The following is a 24,961-nucleotide window of genomic DNA, read 5'->3' on the forward strand; positions in this document are numbered from 1 at the left end:
ATCAAAAGAACAAAGTTAATAACATGACAAAGTCACAAGATACCGAGGATGGAAATAAATGAGACCGTCTTTTTGGGGTGACTTTAGTATCGGAGATTGACTTTTGATGGTGCCTTGGATATCTTCTAGTATTGTTTTATTTATTTACATTTCCCAGTCTTGGTTAGATGTTAATACGATGCCTTGGATATCTAATGCATAGTTTCTAAACAAAATACACATTTTATTGTATAAAGCACAATATGCGCAATACAAAATCGTATTATTCTTGAAAGAAACACTTTTGTAATGACATATGTACTCGACATAAGGTATAAACAAATTTAATAATTTTTTTTCACATGAGTCTTCAATTTTTATAAAGTTATATCTGCTCTCTTAATTTCTTTAAGAGCGAACATATATATCATATCCCCTGTATTCTAAATGAAAAGATTCCTCAAGATTTACTCATTAAGCAACTTATTATAATACAAAATATGTCAATATTAGATATTTTGTTTCACTGAATATGATTTTCTCTCGAACGTCCTTCATAAAAAATATGATTTTCGCCATGAGATTTGTGTGTTTCTGTAAAAAAAAAAAATTATGATGGTTGACACCCTGTAATAGACACTACAAATTCAATATTCTCCACCTACTGAATGGGTTCTAATTAATGGCTGTGAAGGTTTTTGCTTTATATTTGTCCCCTCCTTTTCTCCTATCCTCAACTCATTTCTCCTCTCTTTTCAACCATACTTAATGCACTTCCTTATCAGTTTCCTCTATAGTATAAAGAGACTACGCTCCCATAAATCTATGCACACACGACACACCCCCGCGCCTATTACATACCTCACACAGTCACACCGATAGCATCTAAGTAGTTTAGCCGTGTATTAGGAGAATGACTTTGACAAACACAAGAACTTATTACATTATTAGTTTTTTGGACGATTTACATTATTAGTTAACTTTCATAAAATACCAACTAATGTCACTAAGTAGAATCCTTCCTGTGTTCAAAATGTATTTTGGGTACATTGATAGAAAAGAGTTATATCATACATGAATCATTTAAATTAGAACGCGATAATTTATAATATAATAAGAGATACCTTCCAAATTTTCTATTTTACATAAACTATCTAGTTTATCTTTGGATTTGAAATTTTGGTTTTACATAAATTTATGTAATATTTTTTTTTCCTCTATAGCAGTGGTTAGAAGTTGGTGAACCAACATTCTATGACTGTATATTAAATTCCATTGAGAAGAGTTATTACTTGTGAGACGAAGAGAAAATCCAAAACAATGTGTAATTCTTAATCATAAAATACACTTGATGATGATACGATCATGAATCGTGACAATCAACTGTTTAGGCATTACTACTGAACTGTAATTTAGAAAATTTTGCAAGTGAAGGCCGTAATTATGGAATGTATGACTTATATTTTGAAAATATCAACTTCTGAAATTGCTTGAAAGTTGAAACAAACTAAATAAGTAGCTAATTTTTTTTAAGTAGATAGTTTTAATAAACATAAGAAGTAAATAAATAAGTAAAACCTAGCCAAGTCAACATGAATTTCTTTAAATCAATTTTTTAAAATATGTATAAGCCTATAAGGCATGCATGCATTGATAAATTTCCAGCAACTCCAACGGCTTAAATCTTACAAGTTTCAATCTATTTTTGTTTTCTTCTTTTTTGGACATATAACATTTAATGAGCGCTAACTATAATACAAAGTCATTTTCTTGTGAGAACAAAGCATTCATGGAATGAAATTGTGTTGGAACTCTTTTTCTTAGGAAGAAAATATTGAAGAAAAGATCGTCTAACTGAAAATTCATATCTTAGCCTTGTTATTTTGAAAAATGTTTTTGAGCGAGTCATATAACTAAAAGCCAAAGATGATGATATTTCCTTATAGTATGTTGCCAAACATCATCAATTAAACTTTGGAAACGCTAATAAATTATCAAAATATGATGCCGTAATTCTAAGATATGATGTCAACTATTTACCAAAACAATGTCCCATACTGAAATGATTACAACAAAGCTAGTGGATGTAATCAAAATCAAAATCAAAATCAAAACCAAATTGAAATGTACTACTACTAGCTTGTTTAGCAACAACAATTTTTAATTTGAGAAAACAAAAGTAAAAGTCGCCGATCTCTAAAAAGAATACTAAAAAAACATAAAAATCAAAGGTCAAATTTAACTTTGGTATAATCCCAAAGTTCTCATGATGAAAGATATTGACCAAAGTACCCTTCACCCATCATTCATCTAAAAAAGGTCAAAAACTTCCTCACCCTCTCTCTCTCTCTCCCTCCCCGCAGACAAAGAAAGCTTTGCAATTTGCAAACTCATTCATTATTATTTGTACCCATCTTCTCTTAACCAAAAAAAAATGTCTACAGAAGCTAAGAGGTGAAGATATCTTCTCCATCCGGACATCAGACAAGCCCCCAAGTTTTGTTCTTTGTGTTTTGTTCCTGTCTGAAGAAGAAATGGGAAGCAAATGGCGAAAAGCAAAGATAGCTTTAGGTGTAAATCTGTGCCTCTACGTTCCCAAAACGCTCGAAGAAGAGTCAAGAAGATCAAACGACGCCGTTTCGCTTTCTCCGGTAACGGTTCCAAGGCCCACGACGCCGGTTCCTTCCTCCTCTGGTCTACGATTGCCTCGGTCCTTTAGCAAATCCTCATCAAAGGTTTGTTTTTTATACCCTTAAAGATTCAAAGTTTCGTTTTTTTTAAATCTCGTGTGTTGATAATCTATGCGTTTGATTCCATTTCATCTCTAAAGGTTGAATTTTTCCGGTCAAATTTGTTTGCTAATTTCGAAATTGTTTTAGCAAAAAAAAAGTTGTGAAATTTCGTTTCGGGTCACCGTTGGATCGACGGGGAGGCAGCGAATCCAAGGGCTAATCTTTCTTGGAACCACCAAATTAATTTAATTTACCTTTTAATTGTTATTTTTATCTATTTTTTAACTTTATTAATTTGTTTAATCTTCAACTACTTCTTTTTTTCTAAAAAGTGTTTGGATCTTCACACACAAGTGATCTTTTTGACTAAACAAAAACTCGTTTATTTTTTTTTCAAGGGAATAAAATTATGAAAAGAAGCTTAAAATGGAGAATGTTTCATATAATTAGATGTGGGTTTTCAACTTCTCTCACCATCAACTTTTTCTGCCAATAGATCTTGTGTTAGAGATTCATAAACTTTCAAAGTATTGACCTTTTTGAAAACTATTGGTGAAAGAAAAATCTTTTTTTTTTAATGTCAAATAATAATAATGCCTTGGGGCTAATGAGGATCAGTAGATGAAAATGTAGACTGATTAGTGAAGACTAGGATGGGTGAAGGTCTCTCCTTCAAACCAACTTTATCTTATAATTCGAACCACTATATACTCATCAAGATTTTGACAATACGTAACTGCTCTAAGATAGTAAGATTGGGTTCTGTCTTTGTCCCTGGTTTATAGTGCCTCTTGTTCTGTCTTTCTCCATTATTTATTGATAAAAATGAGCAATTTGCTGTGATGTAATTATCAACTCTCCCAAATGGAGCCACTATGGGGTATAAAGTTTTTGGTGAATAGTCAAGTGCACTTCTAAGGACCAATCTTTTTTTTTTTGCATTCAACTTTTCAATTATTGTTGAAAGATACCCTTCTTAGTGCTCTAAATCTACTGCTATTACTCTGATATTATCCTTACTATAAACTAAACTGTAAATTTTAACCTTTAAATTAGATAACTAGAGACATAAGCATCTGGTTTGAAGTTCACATTTTCTTTTAACTTTGCTTTTGCATTATTGTTATTTCAACTTTGATCTTTATGGGTTGAATTTGCCTAAAAAGCTTTTAATTACTGATTTGGTTAATACTGTTCCTTAACTTTATAAAGCTGTGTCCCTTGTCTTTTCCTCTCTTTTGTCTATTGTTCTTTTAATTGTTTGACCTCTTAGATTCCATATTCTAACAAAGAAACCATTTTTTTTCTTGGTCCAATCTTATTAAACGGTCAAACTACTAAACCTATAATGGTTAAACTCAAACACAAGTCTCTTTGACCTTTTTCTTAGATTATGGTAAATGGAAAGATTCCATTTTGCTCTTCTTTTTATGCATCATTCAACAATAATAGAGCCTCATAGTAACAGAAACAAATGTGTCAGAAAGACTATGACATGACTCACTCATGTCAGTGTTTCATTAGATTCTTTGTAATTACAACAATGACCCTTCTCACTCTGTATCACTTTAACTAAGAATCTTTATCCATATATCTGCAGAAAACGTGTGCAATATGTTTAACGGCGATGAAAGCTGGACAAGGCCACGCCATCTTCACAGCGGAGTGCTCACACTCGTTTCATTTCCACTGCATCACCACCAACGTCAAACACGGCAACCAGATATGTCCTGTCTGCCGCGCCAAATGGAACGAGGTCCCTCTTCAGAGCCCTAACGCTAAGTCCAAGTCCCCTGTAAAACCCATAATTAGACCAAGAGATGATGCTTGGATGACACTACCACCGCGCAGGTCTGCTCAAAACCAACCTTCTCCACGTCCAAGACCCGTATCATCGATCTTCAACACCGAGCCAGCTGTTTTCAACGACGACGAGGCTCTGGAACATCAAAAGATACAAAACCGTACTGCTGAAACCGAGACTGGTGTTACAGGGAAGTTAGAAGTTAAAACGTATACAGAAGTCTCAGAAGTGTTGAGATCGGTTTCGTTTAAAGACTTCGCTGTACTCATCAACCTAAAAGCTCCTTCCGCTGCAAAGTCCTCCTCACGCGCGCCCGTTGATCTAGTGACGGTTCTTGACGTGAGCGGAAGCATGGCGGGAACAAAGCTAGCTTTGCTGAAACGAGCGATGGGGTTCGTGATACAGAACCTCGGCCCGTTCGACCGTCTCTCGGTTATCTCCTTCTCCTCAACATCGCGCCGCAGCTTCCCTCTCCGTCTAATGAACGAGACCGGTAAGCAAGAGGCCCTGCAGGCGGTTAACTCTTTAGTCTCTAACGGAGGGACTAACATAGCCGAAGGGTTGAAGAAAGGCGCCAAGGTTCTGATCGACCGTAGATTCAAGAACTCGGTGTCTAGCATTGTTCTCTTATCAGACGGTCAAGATACATACACCATGAGTACTAGTCCCAACGGTAAAGGGGCTGATTACAAAACGCTTCTTCCTAAGGAAGTAAACCGGATCCCGGTTCACGCGTTTGGGTTTGGCGCTGACCATGACGCTTCTTTGATGCATTCCATTGCTGAGAACTCTGGAGGGACGTTTTCTTTTATAGAGTCTGAGACTGTTATACAAGACGCATTTGCGCAGTGCATTGGTGGACTTCTCAGCGTGGTGGTGCAAGAGCTGAGGGTTGAGATTGAGTGTGTTCATCCTGTGTTGAGGATTGGTTCGGTTAAAGCTGGAAGCTACCGGTTTGATTCGAGTACGGGGACTATAGGAGTTGGTGATCTCTACGCTGAGGAAGAGAGGAACTTCTTGGTGAATCTTGATGTTCCTGTTGTCAACGGCGTCGTTTCGGATCCTATGTCGTTGCTTAAGGTTAGATGTGTTTATAGAGATCCGGTGACGAAAGAGACTGTTGATTTGAGTGATGCTAGTGAAGTGAAGATTCTCAGACCGGTTGTGATGTCGGAAGGGAGTGCTGTTGTCTCGGTTGAAGTTGATAGACAGAGAATAAGGTTACGTGCGGCGGAAGCAATCTCTGAAGCTAGGGTTTTAGCTGAGAGAGGTGATTTAACTGAAGCTGTTTCGGTTCTTGAGACTTGTCGTGGGGTTTTGTCGGAGTCTGTGTCGGGGAAAGCAGGAGATCCGTTGTGTGTGTCTTTGTGTGCTGAGCTGAAGGAGACGCAGGAGAGAATGGCGAGCAGACAAGTGTACGAGACTTCGGGTAGGGCTTACGTGCTCGCTGGTCTGAGCTCGCACTCGTGGCAGAGAGCCACGGCGAGAGGTGACATGAGTGATACCACGACAATGAGTTACCAGACGCGGTCGATGGTGGATATGGTGAATCTTTCTCAGACCATGAACTTTGGTTCCCCTTTGGCTAGTTCTAAGGCGAACTCGAGTTCGAATCCGAATCCACCGGCTAGGAGGAAACTTCGGCAGGCTCTTACTTTTCCAGCGAGGCCAAGAGCTAGGTGATTGCTTGTGGGAAGGGGTTTGAACATTGTGGTTTTTTTTTTGCTTAGTATGATTTTTATTTTGCAATTGGGAGGGGTAGTTTATGTTTAATTTCTCAATTTTGGGGGTATAAGTTGAATGATTAGCTTTCTTGTGGGGGTTGAAACAAAGAACAAGAAAATGGGACAAATGTGGCTTAGGTATATATAATGGCCTTTTTTTAGCAAGAGTGGCTTTATTATTGGTTTCCTAATTATAAAATAATTATAATTTTGTTAATTTGTTTCCTTAATGTGTTTGGAGAGCGTGTGGTTGTGAATCTTGTGATTGTGGAGAAAATGTTCTCCCATAAATATTCTAAAAATTAAATACATAAAACTCCAAAAGTATTCCCATTATAAAAAAAAAAAAACTTAGTATAGCTGAATTTTCTAGTATTCCATTTGGGTGTTCTTGATAACAAAATTTGACAGACTAATGGATTTTAACAGATAATTGATGGTAAAATTTGTAGTAGCTATTAGCTAAGATAATAAATTAAAATTATGGGAAAAAACCAAAACAAAAAACATATCGTGCACAACTGCCATTTTATATGCTTAATGGCTGGGAAAATATCAGGTGAAATAATAGATAAGTTATTTAGCAGATTTTTGAAGAAAATAGATAGTCATGTGTTTATAGAGAAATGTTGATGATAAACCTATTATAAACCCTCTTTTTTTTTGAACAAAAAAAAAAACTATTATAAATCTATTAACATAAGTTTCTGGTATGCTACAAATCCAAGCCGAAATAGGCCTGCATATTTTACTTGAACATCCATCGGGCTTGTTAGCCCATTGATAAAATGAATCCATATTAATGGGACAACTATGGATGATTTGTCGCGTAGTTTGATTTGGACATACACATCAAGTCGTTAGTCGACATTCATATACGCGCAAACAACGCTAAAGGAGGGGCATGATGCAAGTTGCAACGCCAACGACTATACAGTTATTTGCACTAATGTGATATGTCACTACCAGGCCTGATCAGTACTATCTATATTGTTTTCAGTGCATATCATAAAAGATGGCTTGGAATTTAAAAACCGAAGACAGTCGACAGACAACTTGCTCACGTGCTTGAAGCCTTTGTTATTGGATCTCAAGATCTAACTCCAAAATTCTCACAATAAAGTCAAAGTACTTATATTTATAAAGTCAAATAGTTATTAATAGCATTTGCTGGTTAAATCAATTAAAGAATTGTGTGTCAGTTGAATTTTATAACTTTTACATCCACCAAAGTCCGCTCTGTTAGAGGATGGTTGTTAATTTGTTATATAGTGAAATAAAGCGGATCAAGCGAATCAAATAAAACAAAAACGGACTAAGTGGTCTAAATATTTATATTATTATATTTTATTTTATTAAGATTATATTTTTATATTTTAACATATTTTTAATAATATATCTTTAATAAATAAATAAAATTGATAGAAAATAGATCAGTTAATGTACCACATATACAAATGAGTATTTTTGTTTGAGCAGTTATTAATATTTATAAGAAAAGGATAAAGATAGTATTCACATATGAAGAACATTTCAAATTTTCTGCATATATCGGTAGATAGTGATTCCTCATTATTTTTGTCACATTGTAATTTTTTGTGAATTTTATTCTAGTTTTTCTTTCATTATTTCTTTTTGTATACCTATAAAACATATTAAATCATAGGACGATATATATTGTTAGCGTTTCATGGAATGATTTCTGACTATGGTCTGACTGGTTCAAACGCAGCGGTTACGGTTGCGGTTGTGGGAGTTTGTGGATGTGGGCGGTTGCGGTTTTAAGAGATTTGTAAGACTGGTACTGCGGTTAAAAATTGGTGCGTTTGTAGATGACTTATGATTGGCTAACTACCAAATACGGTAACAGTCAAATAATAAATTAATAATATTTACATTTAATATAATTATAAAAATATCAAAAATCATAAAATTATAATAAATATAAAATTTATATTTAAAAAGTTATAATTTAAGTTTTTTTAAAATTTATTGAAATTGTTTTTATTATAAAATTTTATAATTTAATTAAAATATAATAGATATATTTTAATATTTTCATAATTTCAATTTTAAATTTTTTTATTAAATTTTTTTATTTTTATATATATTATTTTAAAAAAAAAAAAAATTTATCCTCCCGCAACCGTCCGCAACCTCAAACGCTAGCTGGAGCAAGCTTTTGAATTTATGAGATTCGGAGCAGTTTGAAGCGGTTTAGAACGATTTGAGTGATTGTTGCAAACCGCCGACAACCGCTACCAACCGCAAAAGCTGCGTTTGCGGGTGGATTGCGGTTGGTAGCGGAAAAACCAGTAGTCCCCTTAATCATGCACACATTAGCAATATATATAAGGATATTCTCTTCCATACTAATGTTCTTATCCTCCGAATATAATTTAACATCGAGTAGGAACAACACAAAATTGGGCTGGAGAGACTATATACTCATAAATTTTGATTGTGATCATGTTGGAGATAACCCTCATTATAATATATCCTCTCTTTTTTAAAGGGTGTTGGTCGTAATAGTTTGATTATATTAATATATGTTCATTAGATGACACGACCATATATGTCCAGTGACAAACATATTAGGCTTAGAAAAATCAACAAATATATGGAAACTAGCCTAATTTGATGTAATCTTACACATGAAAATTCTAGACAAAATGCGAAATAAAATTGGTTTGATCAATGATCATGAGTTTAATATTTAGCTTACAGTTTGATATTTATAGTCATATCTTAGATCAATCAATTATTGGATCGTTAGTCTTAGATTTGACTGTATTTAGATGGCGACATCCTAAGCAGCACACAAGAGTTTTTAATTTTGAGAAAAGAGTTTAGTCACACGAGTTTATGTACGTTTCAAATTGACATTTTAGTATTTTTGCATTTATTGTGTTTTGTAATAATATGTTAAATACAAGTTGCATCACCAAAAAAGAGCATAATGATGTATATCACTTCTCTAATTTGTATATTCCAGTATCTTGTTTGGATCTATTTTCAGGCTCGGCTGCATGAAACCTTAAAACAGGACATTCTTGATCGTTGCATGTTTGCTGAGCCTGAGCTCATAAACAGCCTATGCGAACGTCGTATTTGTTTAATTCAATAAAACACTTTCCTAGTAATTAAAATTTCAAACACATGAAACGAAATCATTCAAAACAAACAAATTATTACTTATTAGATTCACGAAAAATGAACCAAAATCCAAAAGTTTGGTTAAGTTGTAATAAGTAATTGCACTATACAATTTGTGTCTTCGTGACTATGTGTCGGTCCATATATATTAGGTATAATGGAACAAGGAAGCTGCTTGGTCTCAAAAACAGGGTTGGTTTCTGATAAGTCAAATTAGAACTCCTTAGCAAAACTGTATATAATTATAAAATTTTCTATAACCGGAGAGACCGGCCATCAACTCCAAACTTGTTTTACTAGCGGCCTAAATGCTAAGTTTGGTGAAGTTAATTACACTATACAATTAGTGTCTTCATCACTATGTGTCGGTCCACATATATTAGGTACAATAGAACAACGAAGCTGCTTGGTCGTCAAAAATGGTTGGTTTCCAATAAGTCAAACTACAACTCCTTAAGAAAAAAAATATAATTACAAAATTTTCTATATCCGCAGAGATCGACCATCATGATTCAGCTTTAGTTAGAATTTTACCTTTTTGCTAGCTAGTCTCCAAACTTGATTCACTAGGGGCCTAATATTTACCCTTTCCACACAAACGTATATATAAATAAGCATATCGTTCAACTAAGTGCTTGTAATATGGCTGTTTTTTTTTTTGAAACAACTTGTAATATGGCTGTTTTATCTCTCTCTTTTTGGTTAAAACAGTTTGGTCTTCTTGATCGTTGATATATAAGATCATAGTCACATCTTGAAAACGCATTGTCTTTCTTGATTCATATCTGACAGCGAATTCACATGAGTAACTAAATGTCCTCGAAATTGTTTATGCTACGTATCAATAGCAGCTTAAGAAAATGAAATCACATGTATTGCATAATGAAATGTATCTGAGATGAATATTATGTACATGGTATAAGCTAGAAAATCTGATGTGAATGTTGATCAATGTGAGGAACACTACTGGGAACTTCTACTTGCACCAAAAAATAGATTATAACTTTATAACTAATTTGTCACGAACATATCGCGTATATATGTCATATGTGTATATTATTGTACATTAAATGAATCAGAAGAAGCTATCGACGTCAAAAAAAGGTAGCAATCATGTTCACCGTAGTGTATTTTGGATTTAGTTATTGGGATAGTTATATTCTTAATTAAAGTCACACATGCGTCACTAACCACAAAACTCGTAATCTAAGTAACAAATAGCTATACTAATCATAACGTTAATTACCATGATATTATTTATCCAGGAGAAAAGATATATACTACTATGCATAAAAAGTCTTGTTTCTTCTTACTATTTAATATATATGTATAATTTTTTGGTCAAACATATATGTATAGGTTGAAAATGGAGCTTTTCTGGTAAAATTATGTTTGGCTAAAGTCCATTAAAAGTAGAATATTAAGATAACAGAGAGACTATAATATAAGCAAAAGGTACGAAATTGCTGCCAAGTTCAACTACGTATCTACATGAAAAGTCAAACCGTCGCTTGTCCGGAACATTTTGTATAAAATGTTATAATACTCTAAAACTTTCAATAACTCGTTCTCGACTCAAATCTTTCTTTCTTTCTTTCGATTCTTGTTCTCTTTTCACTTCAGGTTTGTATTATTCAAGGAGAATCTGTAATATAATATAAGATATCTTGTGGATCGATTGTTGAAGAAGAAAAGGTTTGATTCCCACAATAAGATCGATCATGTACACAAAGGTAATATACTTTACTATCTCCTTCTCGATTAAGCTGCACAAATCTTTGAAGTATAGTACCAATAAATAGAATGCATTAAATTTTATTTTGTTTTCACACCTAGTACATAGCATATGGAAGTGTTAAATGCAAATGTATCCCTTTTATACGCCAATGAACCCGGCTTTCCCCTCCCAATTATTCCTTTCAAAACACTATTTTCTAAAATAAAATATAACAATTGATGAATACGTTGCAAAATCTAACGGTATCGCTAATTGTTTTTAATACATTCAACCAATAAAATAAAACCGTTAATTTTTTTATTAACACTTTATTCAAAATCCACGTTTGTCCCATGTGATATCCCTCCTTATGTAGTAAACGTTTGTCCCATGTGATCTCCTCCTTATCTAATGCTTCTTCACCCACAAATCTCACTTTATACATATTGTGTTTGTTTCTTGTTCATACTATATATACATTGCTATAAAAAGCTCACAGAGAAAGTTAAAAACACACCAGCCTCTACGTTCTTATATGTCTCTCTTGTTTTCTTCATAATAATAAGGTTTCGGATTCTGAGAAAATGGGTTTCATCCGGCCACCGGCGGTGAGAAGCGGCGGGGATTATATAGAGAGCATTTTCGGAGAATACTCCGCCGGTAAACCAAAGCCTGGCCGGAAACTCAACTTCGTGACGGCGCTTACGTTTCTTCAGTTCGCATTTGCCGTCTACGCCACCGTGCTTCTTTACTACATGAGTCCTTCCATTGACTTACGGACCAAACCGGACTTCACTTGGGCCACTAAATGGGCCCATAACATGCGTAGCTACATTGTCACCCCTCACGTCGTCAGCCATTTCCAAGACTCTAACATTCCGGCGACGTTATCTCCGGCGGAGGTCTGCGAGTACGAGAAGATAGATTTCTCGCAGAAGAAATCAAACGACGAGAAGATGATCAAGATGAAAAGGGAGCTATACGACGACGTTTTGTCGTTCCAGAAGAAGAACCTTGGTTCCGAGAGTCTAGACGAGCTGATGAAGATGAAGTCTAAATGGGCCTTAAACGGGCCTAACAAGCCCAAAGTAACAGTGATACTAAACCACTTCAAAAGAAAAACGCTTTGCGCGCAGCTCGATTCCCTCCTCCACCAAACGCTGCCGTTTCACCATGTCTGGGTCCTTGCCTTCGGGAGCCCCAACGAAGCTTCTCTCCGGCGAATCGCCGGAAGCTACAACGACTCTCGGATCAGCTTCATCAGCTCCAACTACGACTTCAAATACTACGGAAGGTTCCAGATCGCGCTGCAAACGGAAGCCGATCTGGTCTACATCCTCGACGACGATATGATCCCCGGGAAGAAGATGCTTCAGATGCTCGCGCACGTCGCGGGGACGGAGAAGTACGAGAACTCGGTCCTGGGAAGCATCGGGAGGATTCTTCCGTTCCGGCAGAAGGATTTCACGTTTCCGAGCTATAGGAAGTTCCGATCGAAGGAGGCGGGGCTTTACTTGCCTGATCCGGCGTATGACATCACTCTAGATCGGATCCTACAGGTTGATTTTTTGTCGAGCTCGTGGTTCTTATCGGCTGAGCTTGTTAAAGCGTTGTTCATCGAAAAGCCATTCACATTCGCTACTGGCGAAGATCTTCACCTGAGGTTAGTTTTGCAGGCATGCCGGTTCGGTTCGTTTGGTAGTTCGGTTTGGGTGGTTTTCAATTAGTTCGGTTCATCTAAAATTGTGGCGAGTTAAACCGAAAACGAATTCGGTTTGGTATTTGATTAGTTCTGTTTGTGAAAACATTGCCGAATTTAACTCAAGTTTTTGGTTATATTTTTTATTTAAATTGATTAATAACTTGTTTAATACGGTTTAAAATTTTGGTTAATACAGTTTCTTTAGGTTGAACTCTTGATTAATTTAGTTAAGAGCAATTCTCTCAAATACCATTTTTTAAGTTTTTGTCACAAAAATAGTTATTAAGAAAAAAATGACCAATAGACTATTTTGAAGATTTTAATTTTAATTTTTTATTTTTTAAAATTTGAAACCTTATCCCCAAAACTCCACCCCCTTAACTCTAAGCACTTAAGTATAGATTAGTTAACATTTTTACTTTTAAATAAAACTTATTTTTGTCATTCTTTTCATTGAGTGCTATTTTTGTAACAAAAATTTAAAAATGGCTATCCTAGAAAATTTCTCTTTAGTAAGAGGTTAATTCGGGGTTCGAAATTTGTTAAAACTAGTATGGTTTGGTTTAAATTTTTCTCTTAAAAAAAAGTAACCAAAGCAATAACTGAAAAAAAAAATGAAATTGTCGAACTGAATCGAACTCTAAACTAAACCGAAATTTTAATTTCCTGGTTTGGTTCAAATCCGCAGACCTTGACTATTGGCCATGGGATGATGTTCTTAGCGAGAGCTATTCACGTGTATTGTTTCTGATAAAAGTTTTAAAAGGAAACTTGTTTCTCAAGTAATGGTTAGGGTTTGTTTTTGTGTGTTTTGTAGCTATCAGCTTCAGAAGTACAGAAACGCAGCTTCTTTTGTTCTTCCTGTGGATCAAAATGACAAGGAGACATGGGGAGATAGTGAACATAGGCTCGCTTATGTGTCCGAGACCACAGTGATATTCAAAAACATCGTAGAAGTGAGAGACAACCAATGGTGGAAAGCGCTTTCAACGGGTTACATAACTCAATGGGCTGCAATGTATCCGCAAAAGATCGACGCTCTCTTTTACGCGCATTCGATCGATGAGGTCAAAGCACTTGGCCCATTGCTTGAAAAGTTCAGAACAACTGTTGGTAAAAAGGCTTACATCGTGGTGTCCGGTGGGAAGTTCTGTCCGTGCGAGGATGCTGCCTCGGCTTTGAACTGGCCTAAGGTGGTTTGCAGTGAGAGGAGGTTCAAGATTTTTGATTTGGAAGTTGGAGCTATCTTGGGTGTGTCGAACTCAGAGGTACCTGTGTTGCAAGCTGTGTATTCGAGCATGAAAGGGCTTATCAAGATCCATAACCCTAGCGTGGTGATCACTGTAGCTGATGCTGATCCTAATGTGAAGAAAGCTTTGAAAATGGCTACTGAAACAAACGTTAATGGTACTGCATTGGTTCTTCTCCCGAGAGCTTCTATCTCCAAGGTTCTGTGGATGGCTGATTTAAGATCAACAGCATTGCCAAGTAAGAATCTTTACCCTCTTGGTTTTGCTTTTGGTGTTGGGCATTAGGGGACAAGGTCTGTCCAATAATCTAAAATAAGGTATTGACTTAAATCAAATTTGAGGAAAATAAGAGTTTAAAAGTATTGACTTCACACAGAATCTTGTTTTTTTCGCTAAAACCACAAAAGTTTTTCGCCAAAACCGTAAAACAAGATTCCTCTCAAATCCACATATAATTTTTCTTCACTAAAACCACAAAATTAAATTTTCTTGTCGGTCATCAAACTAAGTTTTTCACCAAAATCAGAAATTAAAGTTTTTTCCAAAATGATTTTCTCCGCCAAAATCACATAACAAAATTTCCACAAAACGGTAAAAAAAAAAAAAAATTCCATAAAATTTTGTTTTCCGTAATAACCACAAAAAAAGAGTTTTCCGTCAAAATCCAATTAACTATAGCATATTTGTATTGTATCACATTTGCTTCTGTATTTTAGACGATCCATTGTAGCAGATTTTATTTATAATTTTGATCTGTCTTTAACGGATCTGTGGAGATCCCATATCTTGTAATTTGGCTAACCTGAGATTGACATGGTTGCAGATTGGAATAAGATGAGAGTCTCAGTGAACATCATCACACAAAACCGAGCTCAATCATTATTAAGACTTCTAAAGTCTTTAAGCAATGCGTACTACCTAGGCGACGAGATACCTCTCAGCTTCAACATGGATAGCAAAGTGGATGAAGAGACAATAAAAGTAGTGACCACATTCGACTGGCCTCATGGTCCCAAAACATTAAGAAGAAGAATCATCCAAGGAGGCTTAATCCGAGCAGTGAGCGAGAGTTGGTATCCAGCCTCTGATGATGACTTTGGTCTCTTACTTGAAGACGACATCGAAGTCTCTCCTTACTACTACCTTTGGATCAAATACGCTCTCCTCGCTTACCACTACGACCCTCAAGTATCTTTCCCGGAGCTCTCCTCCATCTCTCTTTACACACCAAAGATCGTAGAGGTAGTTAAAGAGAGACCTAAATGGAACCCAACAGAGTTCTTCAAACAGATCCATCCACACACACCTTACCTCCACCAGTTACCTTGCAGCTGGGGAGCTGTGTTCTTCCCAAAGCAGTGGAGAGAGTTCTACGTCTACATGAACATGAGATTCACCGAAAACGCTAAAGAAAACCCGGTTCAGATACCTAAATCAAGAACCAACGGTTGGCAAGCTTCTTGGAAGAAGTTCTTGATCGACATGATGTACCTTAGAGGTTACGTTAGTCTCTACCCTAACTTCCCTAACCAACAAAGCTTCTCGACCAACCACATGGAGCCAGGAGCTCACATTGCAGCCAAAGACAATGTGGTGAAACACGACAAAACTGATTTCGAAGTTCCTTTGCTTATGGATGATTTTAGAAACTTCTTGCCGAACCTGAAACTCCCTCCGGCATCGAAGCTTCCATCACTTAACCTCTTTAACGTCCCGGTTTCTCTTAAAGGTCTTAAAGCTGCAGGAGCTAAGCTTGGTCAAGACGTTCTTCGTTGCAACAATGTCTCTGAGATTGTTGCTGTTAATCATCAAACAGGTTTACCAGCTAGGTGCATGAAGTTCTGAAGATAGTTCCGTTTTAACGGATGATTCTTTGTTTTTTTACTACATGATTTAAGGTTTAAAAATATGTATAACACAATGAAAATTTGATCAAAACATACACACAAACAACCAAAAGAAAAGAGTTGTCTAAATGTAAATTTGATTAGCCTTTTCTAATACACTCACAAGAGATGAGATTACTACACAAACGACCAGTTTACAAAAGAGAAAGCAAGACAGTGTAGATTATTATTGTTGTTGTCGTTTTCAAATGCAAACACTTTCCAAGCAACAGCTTGTTCATAAGTGACATGTCTCCCCATTGTAGACAAACAGATTCCTGAAGGCAAGCACGCAAATCCCTGTAGAGACAAGACAAATGAGTGTCGCAGACATTATCTTATGACCGGTTTGTTTTGTTACCTGTTGCATGAGCTTGGCGAAGTCGGAGCAGAGAGCCTTTCGACCAGATTCATCAAAGATTTTCTCGAGTGTAATGTCTTGTAAGGCTACAAGCGTTGTCTCTAGCATGTCTAAACCAGCTTGGTTCGCGAACATAAACACTGGTTGAGGCTGCAAACATAACCAAGACTATATTAAACCGAGGCGGTTAAATGAGTTAACACTCCGATGGACACTCTCACCTTTAACGTGCAACACAAGATAGCATCTTGGTGATTCCATATAAGTTTCAACACCGAGTCATTGCTTTCAAGTGAGTCAATCGTCACTAACTCCGAACCAAAGTGGTGACTGCAACAACAAACATTAGACGTAAGACATCATCATTAGTTAGCTCGAGGTTTGTAATAAAGTAAACAAAACCCACGTGTAGCTTTGGGAGATCCACTGGGAAAGAGTTACAGCTTCAGGAGACCCCGGTGACAACTTAGAGCCCAGACCCGGGCTTATCCCAGACGGTGAGATGGCCATTGCAACACGTTGAACCGATGAGATCACGCTCCTCACATACTGACAAGCCATACCAGCCACATTTTCTTGCAAGTTGGGTTCAAAAGGGAACTGAAACGCGATAGTGAGGATACATCTCGAGCTTGAGCAGCTAGATGAAGAGTTTCCAGAAGCAGTCTCTGGTGATGGACCAACTTCAAGGCTAGAAGTTAAGTCTAATGTCCGGTGGTTAGACGTTATTAGGTCCTGCGCATCTCCCTGTATAAGTAAAAGAAAAAACAATGTTAAGACTTGAGACACAAGCTATGTGATCAGTGATGAAGCAAAGACAAGTACGGTTTTGGCATCAATTGGTATGACTCGGAAGCCAGAAGGAACAAGTGGAGCATCATCAGGAAATATCTCATTAATAGGAGCAAAGATTAGTTCTGAACAAGCTCCAACTGCATTCTCATCAATCCCAGTACATATCTGCCATACATCATTAAGGTCATTTTAACCAGTGTTCTAAAAATCGGTCTAGACAGCGCCTAAGCGAAAGCAGCCATCCGAACCTAATAAAAACAACTTTTCTTGAAAGAACTTTTTTTAAATCGGTAACATGCATTCAAAAAAATCGGTCTAGGCGCTCGCCTACTCAATAATCCCTTCAAATATTGACTTTTAACTATGAAACTGGGAGAAACTTCAAGAACCAAAAGACATACCTGAAGAAGATGAACATCCCGGGACATAAACGCATCTTCTTGTGCAAGAGAATGACCTTCTAATCTAACAACTTCAAGCATCTGAACACAACACCACCAAATACATTAACTAGAGAACACAAAGATAAAATGTTTTTTTCTCACAACTTTGAAAGCCTTACTTCTTCGTGTTCTATAGTATGCCCTAGAGGCATAATGATTTGGCTCCCTGTGAACCTTGTAGGCCTCACTCCCGGATAAGCAAAGGCACCTGCTTTAAGCGTCGCAGCAGAATATGCATCAACATGAAAATCAGCCCACTCGGACCGATGCTCTCTTAGAAACTGGATCAAAACCGCAGGAGGAACATTCTACAAAAAAGAACACACATTACAAACCAATGAAAGGAGACACAAAGTACTAAAATTAGACAGAAACTAACTTACTTGGAGAAGCATTGTAGCCTTGGCACAAAGCACACCTCCAAGAAACGAAAGAGAGCTAGAAATATTACTCAAATGCTTAGTAGAGTTAATAGCAAGGATGATGTCTTCGGCTCCATCACAATGCATTGTAGACCACCCGTCATCACCAAACCCATTAACCGCATCATTAAAACCCCTTAAGAAAATCAAGAAGAAAAATCAAGAATAGCAAATAGAGAACAAAGAGGAATTAGATTATTACCTGCTTAATCTTTGGCTAAAGGTTCTAAGAACAGCAGGCTGCTTTCCTAATCCATACACTAGTTCACCATTAGACTCCTGCGCTAATTGTCTAATATACCTCAATGCCTAAAACATGAAACCATTAGATATGCATCATATCTCAAGATTGTTTTATAATATATGTATACACTCACGGAGATGGTCATCTTTTGTGCAACGACTTTGGATGACTCATAAAGGGGTCTAAGCACATCAGGAACACTCCAAGCCTACAATGCAAGAAAACAAGAATTATAATCTTTTTTATTTTTTCCAAATTTAAGGAAGTAAAGAATATGATTAATTACCTCAAGATTAAGGTGATCAACAATGTGAATAATTGAACCTCCACCATCACAAGGTCTTATTAAATACCCACTAGAAAGCATTTCTGCTCTCACGAACTGAGAAGCTGAAGCAGGGCTAGGACCAGCTCCAGAACCAGAAAGTGACCTCTCACATACCACATAACTGCCATTGTCGAGGCTAGTTGTGTATCTCAGGGTCCAGAAATCGCGGGCAGGAGCCAGAGTCGTTGGTGCATAAGTCTGACCAAAAGTCATTTCTCAAATTTATTATATGCATCTTCAATTGTTAAGAGATAGAAAACTAAACCATTAAGAGAATAAAGATTCACCTGCATATACACAAGCTCAATGGTGCCGCCATTACCTGCTGGGAACATAGTGTATACTTCAAGGCTCCTACATTCACGGTACCATGATGGCCGGTCTTTGAGGATCTCTGCAATCTGCAAGAGTAAAACCAAAACAAACAACCAGTTGAAAATGCAACATAGTCTGTAACTAAGTATTCTAAAAATCGGTCCTGGCGGCAAATCAGACCTAAACAAACGATTTTCTTGAATGACTTTATAAAGAAATCAGTGTGCATTCAAAATTTTTTGTATAGGTGCCCGCCTAATCAATAATCAACTATAAAGCACTTAATTACCGCCTAACGATTTCTAGAACATAGTCTATATAGCAGTGGCCCATTCTTACCTTCAATGGTTCTAAACTGACAAGACCACAGGCTCGAGCTGCCACTCCACTGCATCTTTGCGAAATAGCAAAGATTCCAACCGAATCCGGACCAGGCTAAACGCACAACAAAACATTATTTACAATATAACCAACACATAAGTAATCAGAGGAGAGGAGTATAACCTTCATCCCGGGCATCTGAACCCAATCAACAGCAGTTCCTGTAGCCTTGGATAGGAACTCTGCCAATGTCTCCTCTGCTATCGAGATCAATCTACAAACAAAAAAACAAGTGATTAAGCCCCAAGAGAAGTCACAACCAATTCAAATAAAACAAACTTTACCCAGCATGACTATTAGCGTCTCTAAGAGAATGCTGAGGAGTTGTGACCACAGAGTCACAGCTTACATCGTTCACCTGAAAAATCACAACACACAAGTCAAATAACTTAACACGTCACGGTCCATTCTTTTAAGAAGAAATTTTCAAACAAAAAGAAGTTAACATACAACAGTAGTTAGCTGCTGTTTCATATATCCATTTTCACAAACAAGCTGAGAAACTTGCTTCTGGAGTCTATCATTCTCCTCCATCAACAGTTTATTCATCGCCGAAAGCTTCCTGTTCACGCTCTGTAGCCTCGACGCCTCTTTCCTCTGCTTATCTCTACACCTAAAACCACACAAAACAGTTATAACCAAAATTTCCCAAGATTAGAGCATAGAATCTGTGGAAGAGTGTATACCTCCGGTTTTGAAACCAGACCTTGATCTGCTTAGGCTCGATGTTGGCCAAAATGGAACATTCACGGATCAGCTGCTGACGCCGGAGGGAGCTTGGTTTAGGACACTCGGAGTAGACACGCTCGAGGGCCTCTACTTGCTCAGACGTGTACCTAACGTACTTACCGTTACTGTCTAAATGTCTGTTCATGCTGTCAGAGGTGCTTCTTTCTCCGTGATTAGCCACCTCCATCATCTCCATTTTATTATGACCCCACAAAACTCCAAAGTGTTTAAAAACTTGCTTCTTCTTCTTTCTTCTTTACTCTTTTTTTAATTTATTTATTTTTTTCTTAGGAAAGTCCGTCTGTTTCTTAAGAGAAACGTAAACTCTAATCCTTTTGTTTTTTTGTATTTTTTCAGACAAAAGAAGATTCTATGGGCGTGGCTTGTAGCGGAAGATAAACGACATGTGGAGACTTGAGAGTTTGAAGAAACAGAGATAAAGATTCAGAGGATCCGAAGATTCTTGGAGGGAGACAGAATAAGACCAACCAATTACAGAGTTTGAAGTTTTCTGTGGGAAAAGAGTAAACTTTTCACGGGAAAGGGAGAATTCTCTCAGAGAAGAGAGAGAGACTGACTGGTTGGAGCATTATCAGAATTCTTCGGGACAGATAAACGTTGTGGAGAGTGATGTATAGAAGAAACACAGAGCATAACTTGGTACCAGTTGAAGAAGCTTAAAAGTTTTATTCAAGATTCTGAAGAGAATTTAATGGAAAGAAAAGAGAGTGGTTATGCGAGAAAAAAGTAAAGACTAAAAGAAAGAGAGAGAGCAAGTGATGTGTGTCCGCTCGCTGAAATTAGAACAGAGGTAAGAATAAAAGAGAGAGAGAGAGAGAGAGAGGATTTGCACGCAAACCGACAAGCTGTTCATAAGCAAAAAAAAAGAGTTGTTCTTTTTTTTGTCTTTCTTATTTAATCTGTTTAGTATTTATATGGCATTTACAATGTTTTTTTGGTATGAGGCATTTACAATGTTTGTCCACATTGTTTATAAGAAATGAAATTTAGGACTTTCTGTGTTCTTTTATTTTATTTTTCATATCATTTTTTAATTCAAATATTTTATATTAAATATCCGCTTGGTAGATGGTTAATAATTACAATAAAAAATTCCAAAAAATAAACTCTATTAAAACCACATTAAACCAAAACCAAGCAAAAAGTTAGCTCTAACGTTTCAGGCGTTCCATAACTTTTACCGTCGCTTTCTTCGGAGTTTGCGGGCTGCATTCAACAATGTGTATCTCAGTCTCTCCAGCTAATCGTAACCACTCTCGCGGTAACCACACGAAGCGTTAGAAAACGCAAACCATAGAAGTCCTACGTGAATTTCGCCAGAGCAGTGAAATTTGTCGGGGGCAGACGACCTTCAAAAGCCAATCTTGACTCACCATGCATGCCTTCCATCGACTTCAATGGAGTTACAAGACGCGGATTTCACCACTTTAACAAGAAAAACAAATCCTAGAAAAAACTTTCTCCACCTGTCGTCCTCTAAAAGATGCTTAGAAAAAAATTAAAAAACACATGCTCTAATAATTTATTTTGTTTCCAAAAGCATCTTCCGTCGTAGCTCCATCAGTCTCCTCACCACACACGGTCAAAGAAGGAAAGAGAGTTTCGAATTAACATATAACCAAAACGACCAGCCATACCACCAAAAGAAAAAGTTAAATCGAGGTCTTTCACATCATCATCGTCAGCTGTGAAGACGATGGCAAAAAAAAACAAAAGAGAGAAGTCTCGATTTAGGACCGGACTGGTTTTTCTGCTACGATCCGCAGCTTTTGCAGTTGGTAGCAGTTGACAGCGTTTCGAAACAATTATACAAACCGCTCTAAACCGCTCTAAACCGTTCTAAACCTTTTAAAATCAAAAACTGGTTTCAGCTAGCGTTTGTGGTTGCGAACGATTGCGGGTAGAAAAATAAATATAAACTTATTTTAAAAAAATATTTTAAAATGAAAATATTATAAATGAAAATATGTATATATTTTATATATTAATTAAAATTCACAAACAAGATCATACTTTGTTTTATAAAAAATTAAACCAACTATTTATTAGAATTTTTAAACATTTATATACACATATATAAAGATATACACATATATAAAACGAAATTAAATATTTTTTATTTTTTTTTAAATATAAATCTTCAAAACAAATTTTATTAAAATTATAACTTTCAACTAATTTAAAATTTTTCTAAATAAAAATTGTTTTTTATTAATCATATTATATTGATAATTATTATATTTTATTACAATAGTATGTTTTTTATATTTTTTACAATGTTATAATATGTTAATACGGGTAATTTATTATTAAACCGTTGCAATATCTTATAATCAACCAGTCACAAATATTCCGCAAACGCAACAATTTTCAAACGTTGTATTAGTCATACAAGACGCTTAGTAACGCTTGAAACCGCAACCACCCACATCCGCAAACTCATGCACTCGCAACCGCAATCGCTGCATTTAAACCAGACCCTTAATCTAATTCAAATGCGTTCACAACTGAGTTTAATTTTAATTTTATTTTGTATGATGAAATGATAATGTACAATATCTCTAATAAAATATATTTATATATGTCTAAGTCTAGTAGGTGAATGTGAAATTATTGTATATTGTACAAGTCTAGCAGGTGAATGTGAAATCATTGTATATCGTTGTACAGATCTAGTATGTGAATGTAAAACTTTTGTATGTAGAAGTTCCTAAAAAAAAGTATATCAGAACTCAAATTCGGATAAAGTAAGAACGAATCAAAAAGAATCAAACTGCCTAAAGTTATGCGAGATCCAAATTCCCATGATCGGAATACCTTCAACAACTATCGGATTTGCCAAAAAAAAAAAATGCTAACATTTTACCAAATTTTCAAAATTTGATAACAATTGCAGAGAAATTAATAGAGATTAATAGCGGAATGCTACACAAAGACGGAAAGCGGCAACAAAATGAAATTGCAAGCAGAAAAGCTAGACTAGTAACAAGCTAAACAGTGAGACAAGTTAAAACTTAAACGACAGTCAATAAGAAGATGGATGAGAACGTTATCCAGGTCCTGAAAGACAGATTCATTCATGGATTACATTGAGATAGAGTACATAATATTCAAGATACGTAGTGTTGTTCTGTATGGCATATCCATATCACTTTATTTTCATATCACTGTATGTTCATAATACAAAAAATATAAGAATTAGCTTTCTTTTCCGACAATGGAAAAAATTTATCTTCTCTTTTTCAGTTGTCAAAGCAAATTATTCTGGAAAATTCCAAATGAAACGATCAGGATCCCTATAATGATATTTTACATGTGTGCATAAGGCGTGATTGATATGTTAAACTACTATGTACTGTTCATTATTAATGTAAATAAGGAAAATTCAAATTGTAAAATCGACGTTATTTTAAGAAAGAAAAACAAACCAAAAAGCCTATGATCGCCCTCAGTCTCTGACATAATCATTTTGACACATCAAACAATCAAAACACATTCTCTCACTATCCCTTTGTGGTAAGATGTGTATCATTTGTTAGGATGTCTTATCTTCATTTAGTTTTACGTACTAAATTGACCTTCTTCACTTCAAGGATGCCATAGTTCGGTATGATTGGTATAATTAGTAAAAGTTTAATGAGAATATTGTAGAGCGAGGGCTGAGGCTAGAGGAGCTAAGCAGCTAACCAGATAGTATTACTCTAGTGTTAATTATCAAACCATCATCTACAAACTGATTAAAGATGCTAATATTTTAATTTAAAATTTACAATTTATAAACTGAAAAGGAATCAGAATGATCAGTCAAATACAGTGATACGACTAAACCTCTTTGACATTTTACATATCATAATCACACAGTGGCACTCCCTTTTTATCTCATCTGTTAGTGTAATTACTTCCTCTAAAAACGTTTTTACTTTCTCTTTGTTCCAAATATAAAAGTTACTTTCTTACAGAGTTATAAAAAAAAAGTTACTTTCTTTTGCTTTCAAATTTTATTCACTTTTCTCTGTGATTTTTCGCTATTAATTTTACATGTCAATCTATGTGTCATGGATGTTGAAAAGTTTAAATCCGTAACCAAAACGTTATTTATTAATGATGTTGTTTAGATAGAAACACACATATTAAGAAAATTACTTTTTGTCTAGAAAATATTATTAAAATTATAAATTAAAGGTGTTCAATCAACCACAATAGACTATTAAAATATGATTGGTACACAGTTTTTAATAAAATAGAAGTTACCTAGGAAAATGAAAACATCTTATATATTAAAACATCAAAATTCTGTAAATCATCCTACATTTAGGAACATATGGAGTATTAAAAAAGATGTTGTCATTTTTCTTGGATTATACTCTCTCTGTTTCATGATAAGTGTTATTTTAATATTTTTTCTTGTTACACAAAAAGTTTACTTTACAATTTCAATGCAAATTATTTTTACTTTCAACTGAAAATTAACTGCAAACTGCATTGATTTTATAAACAATTTTATTAATCTCAAATACTATTGGTTAGAAATGTGTAATTAATAACAACTTACATATATTTCAGCAACTTTAGTAATTTGTGTGAAAAATATCATTGTGACACTTATTAAAAAACGGATGAAGTATTTTGTTTCATTAATGTTTTTCCTTAAACAGGAAACGACAATACACAATCGTGAAAGTTGTGCAATTGTCCAGTCTAAAACATTAAAGTTGATTTTAAAAGATTATCTTATAAGTTATTGTTTTTTAACTGAATCTTATAAGTTATTTTTAGTTTATAAAATCTAATAATAGATCCCAAAAAAAAATTCGACTTGTTTGACCAAAAATAAAGAATAAATAAATTCGATTGAGTTTTGGTCAGATAGTTTTGAACATAAATAAGATAAACTAAACTCAAAACTTAGATTGTTCACCTAATTACATTTTAGAAGTTTGGTTATTTATTTGTTTGTTGCCGAGCTTTGTCC

The 24,961-nt window shown here is 35.5% G+C and overlaps 3 protein-coding genes across 3 annotated transcripts; 2 read left to right on the forward strand and 1 right to left on the reverse strand.

The window, feature by feature from the left end:
* Positions 1-1,898: 1,898 nt before the first annotated feature.
* Positions 1,899-6,464, forward strand: LOC103851487 (E3 ubiquitin-protein ligase WAV3). Its single transcript, XM_009128339.3, has 2 exons — positions 1,899-2,714; positions 4,312-6,464. Exons 1-2 carry the CDS (start codon positions 2,514-2,516, stop codon positions 6,196-6,198), a joined length of 2,088 nt encoding a protein of 695 aa, XP_009126587.1. The 5' UTR covers positions 1,899-2,513; the 3' UTR covers positions 6,199-6,464.
* A 1,896-nt stretch (positions 6,465-8,360) lies between these two features.
* On the forward strand, positions 8,361-16,119 carry LOC103851489. The gene is made up of 3 exons (XM_033284955.1): positions 8,361-12,775; positions 13,632-14,302; positions 14,888-16,119. The coding sequence occupies exons 1-3, from the start codon at positions 11,697-11,699 to the stop codon at positions 15,907-15,909; spliced, it is 2,772 nt and encodes a 923-aa protein (XP_033140846.1). The 5' UTR covers positions 8,361-11,696; the 3' UTR covers positions 15,910-16,119.
* On the reverse strand, positions 15,974-22,028 carry LOC103851488 (homeobox-leucine zipper protein REVOLUTA). Its single transcript, XM_009128340.3, has 17 exons — positions 19,926-22,028; positions 19,690-19,852; positions 19,524-19,597; positions 19,363-19,453; positions 19,198-19,293; positions 18,831-18,944; positions 18,502-18,741; positions 18,349-18,423; positions 18,174-18,280; positions 17,933-18,107; positions 17,669-17,857; positions 17,508-17,588; positions 17,137-17,271; positions 16,718-17,058; positions 16,533-16,641; positions 16,312-16,461; positions 15,974-16,250 (listed from the first exon to the last, which is right to left on the reverse strand). Exons 1-17 carry the CDS (start codon positions 20,162-20,164, stop codon positions 16,089-16,091), a joined length of 2,541 nt encoding a protein of 846 aa, XP_009126588.1. The 5' UTR covers positions 20,165-22,028; the 3' UTR covers positions 15,974-16,088.
* Positions 22,029-24,961: the final 2,933 nt, after the last annotated feature.

Source organism: Brassica rapa, chromosome A02 (assembly GCF_000309985.2).
Source record: "Brassica rapa cultivar Chiifu-401-42 chromosome A02, CAAS_Brap_v3.01, whole genome shotgun sequence".
Taxonomy (NCBI): domain Eukaryota; kingdom Viridiplantae; phylum Streptophyta; class Magnoliopsida; order Brassicales; family Brassicaceae; genus Brassica; species Brassica rapa.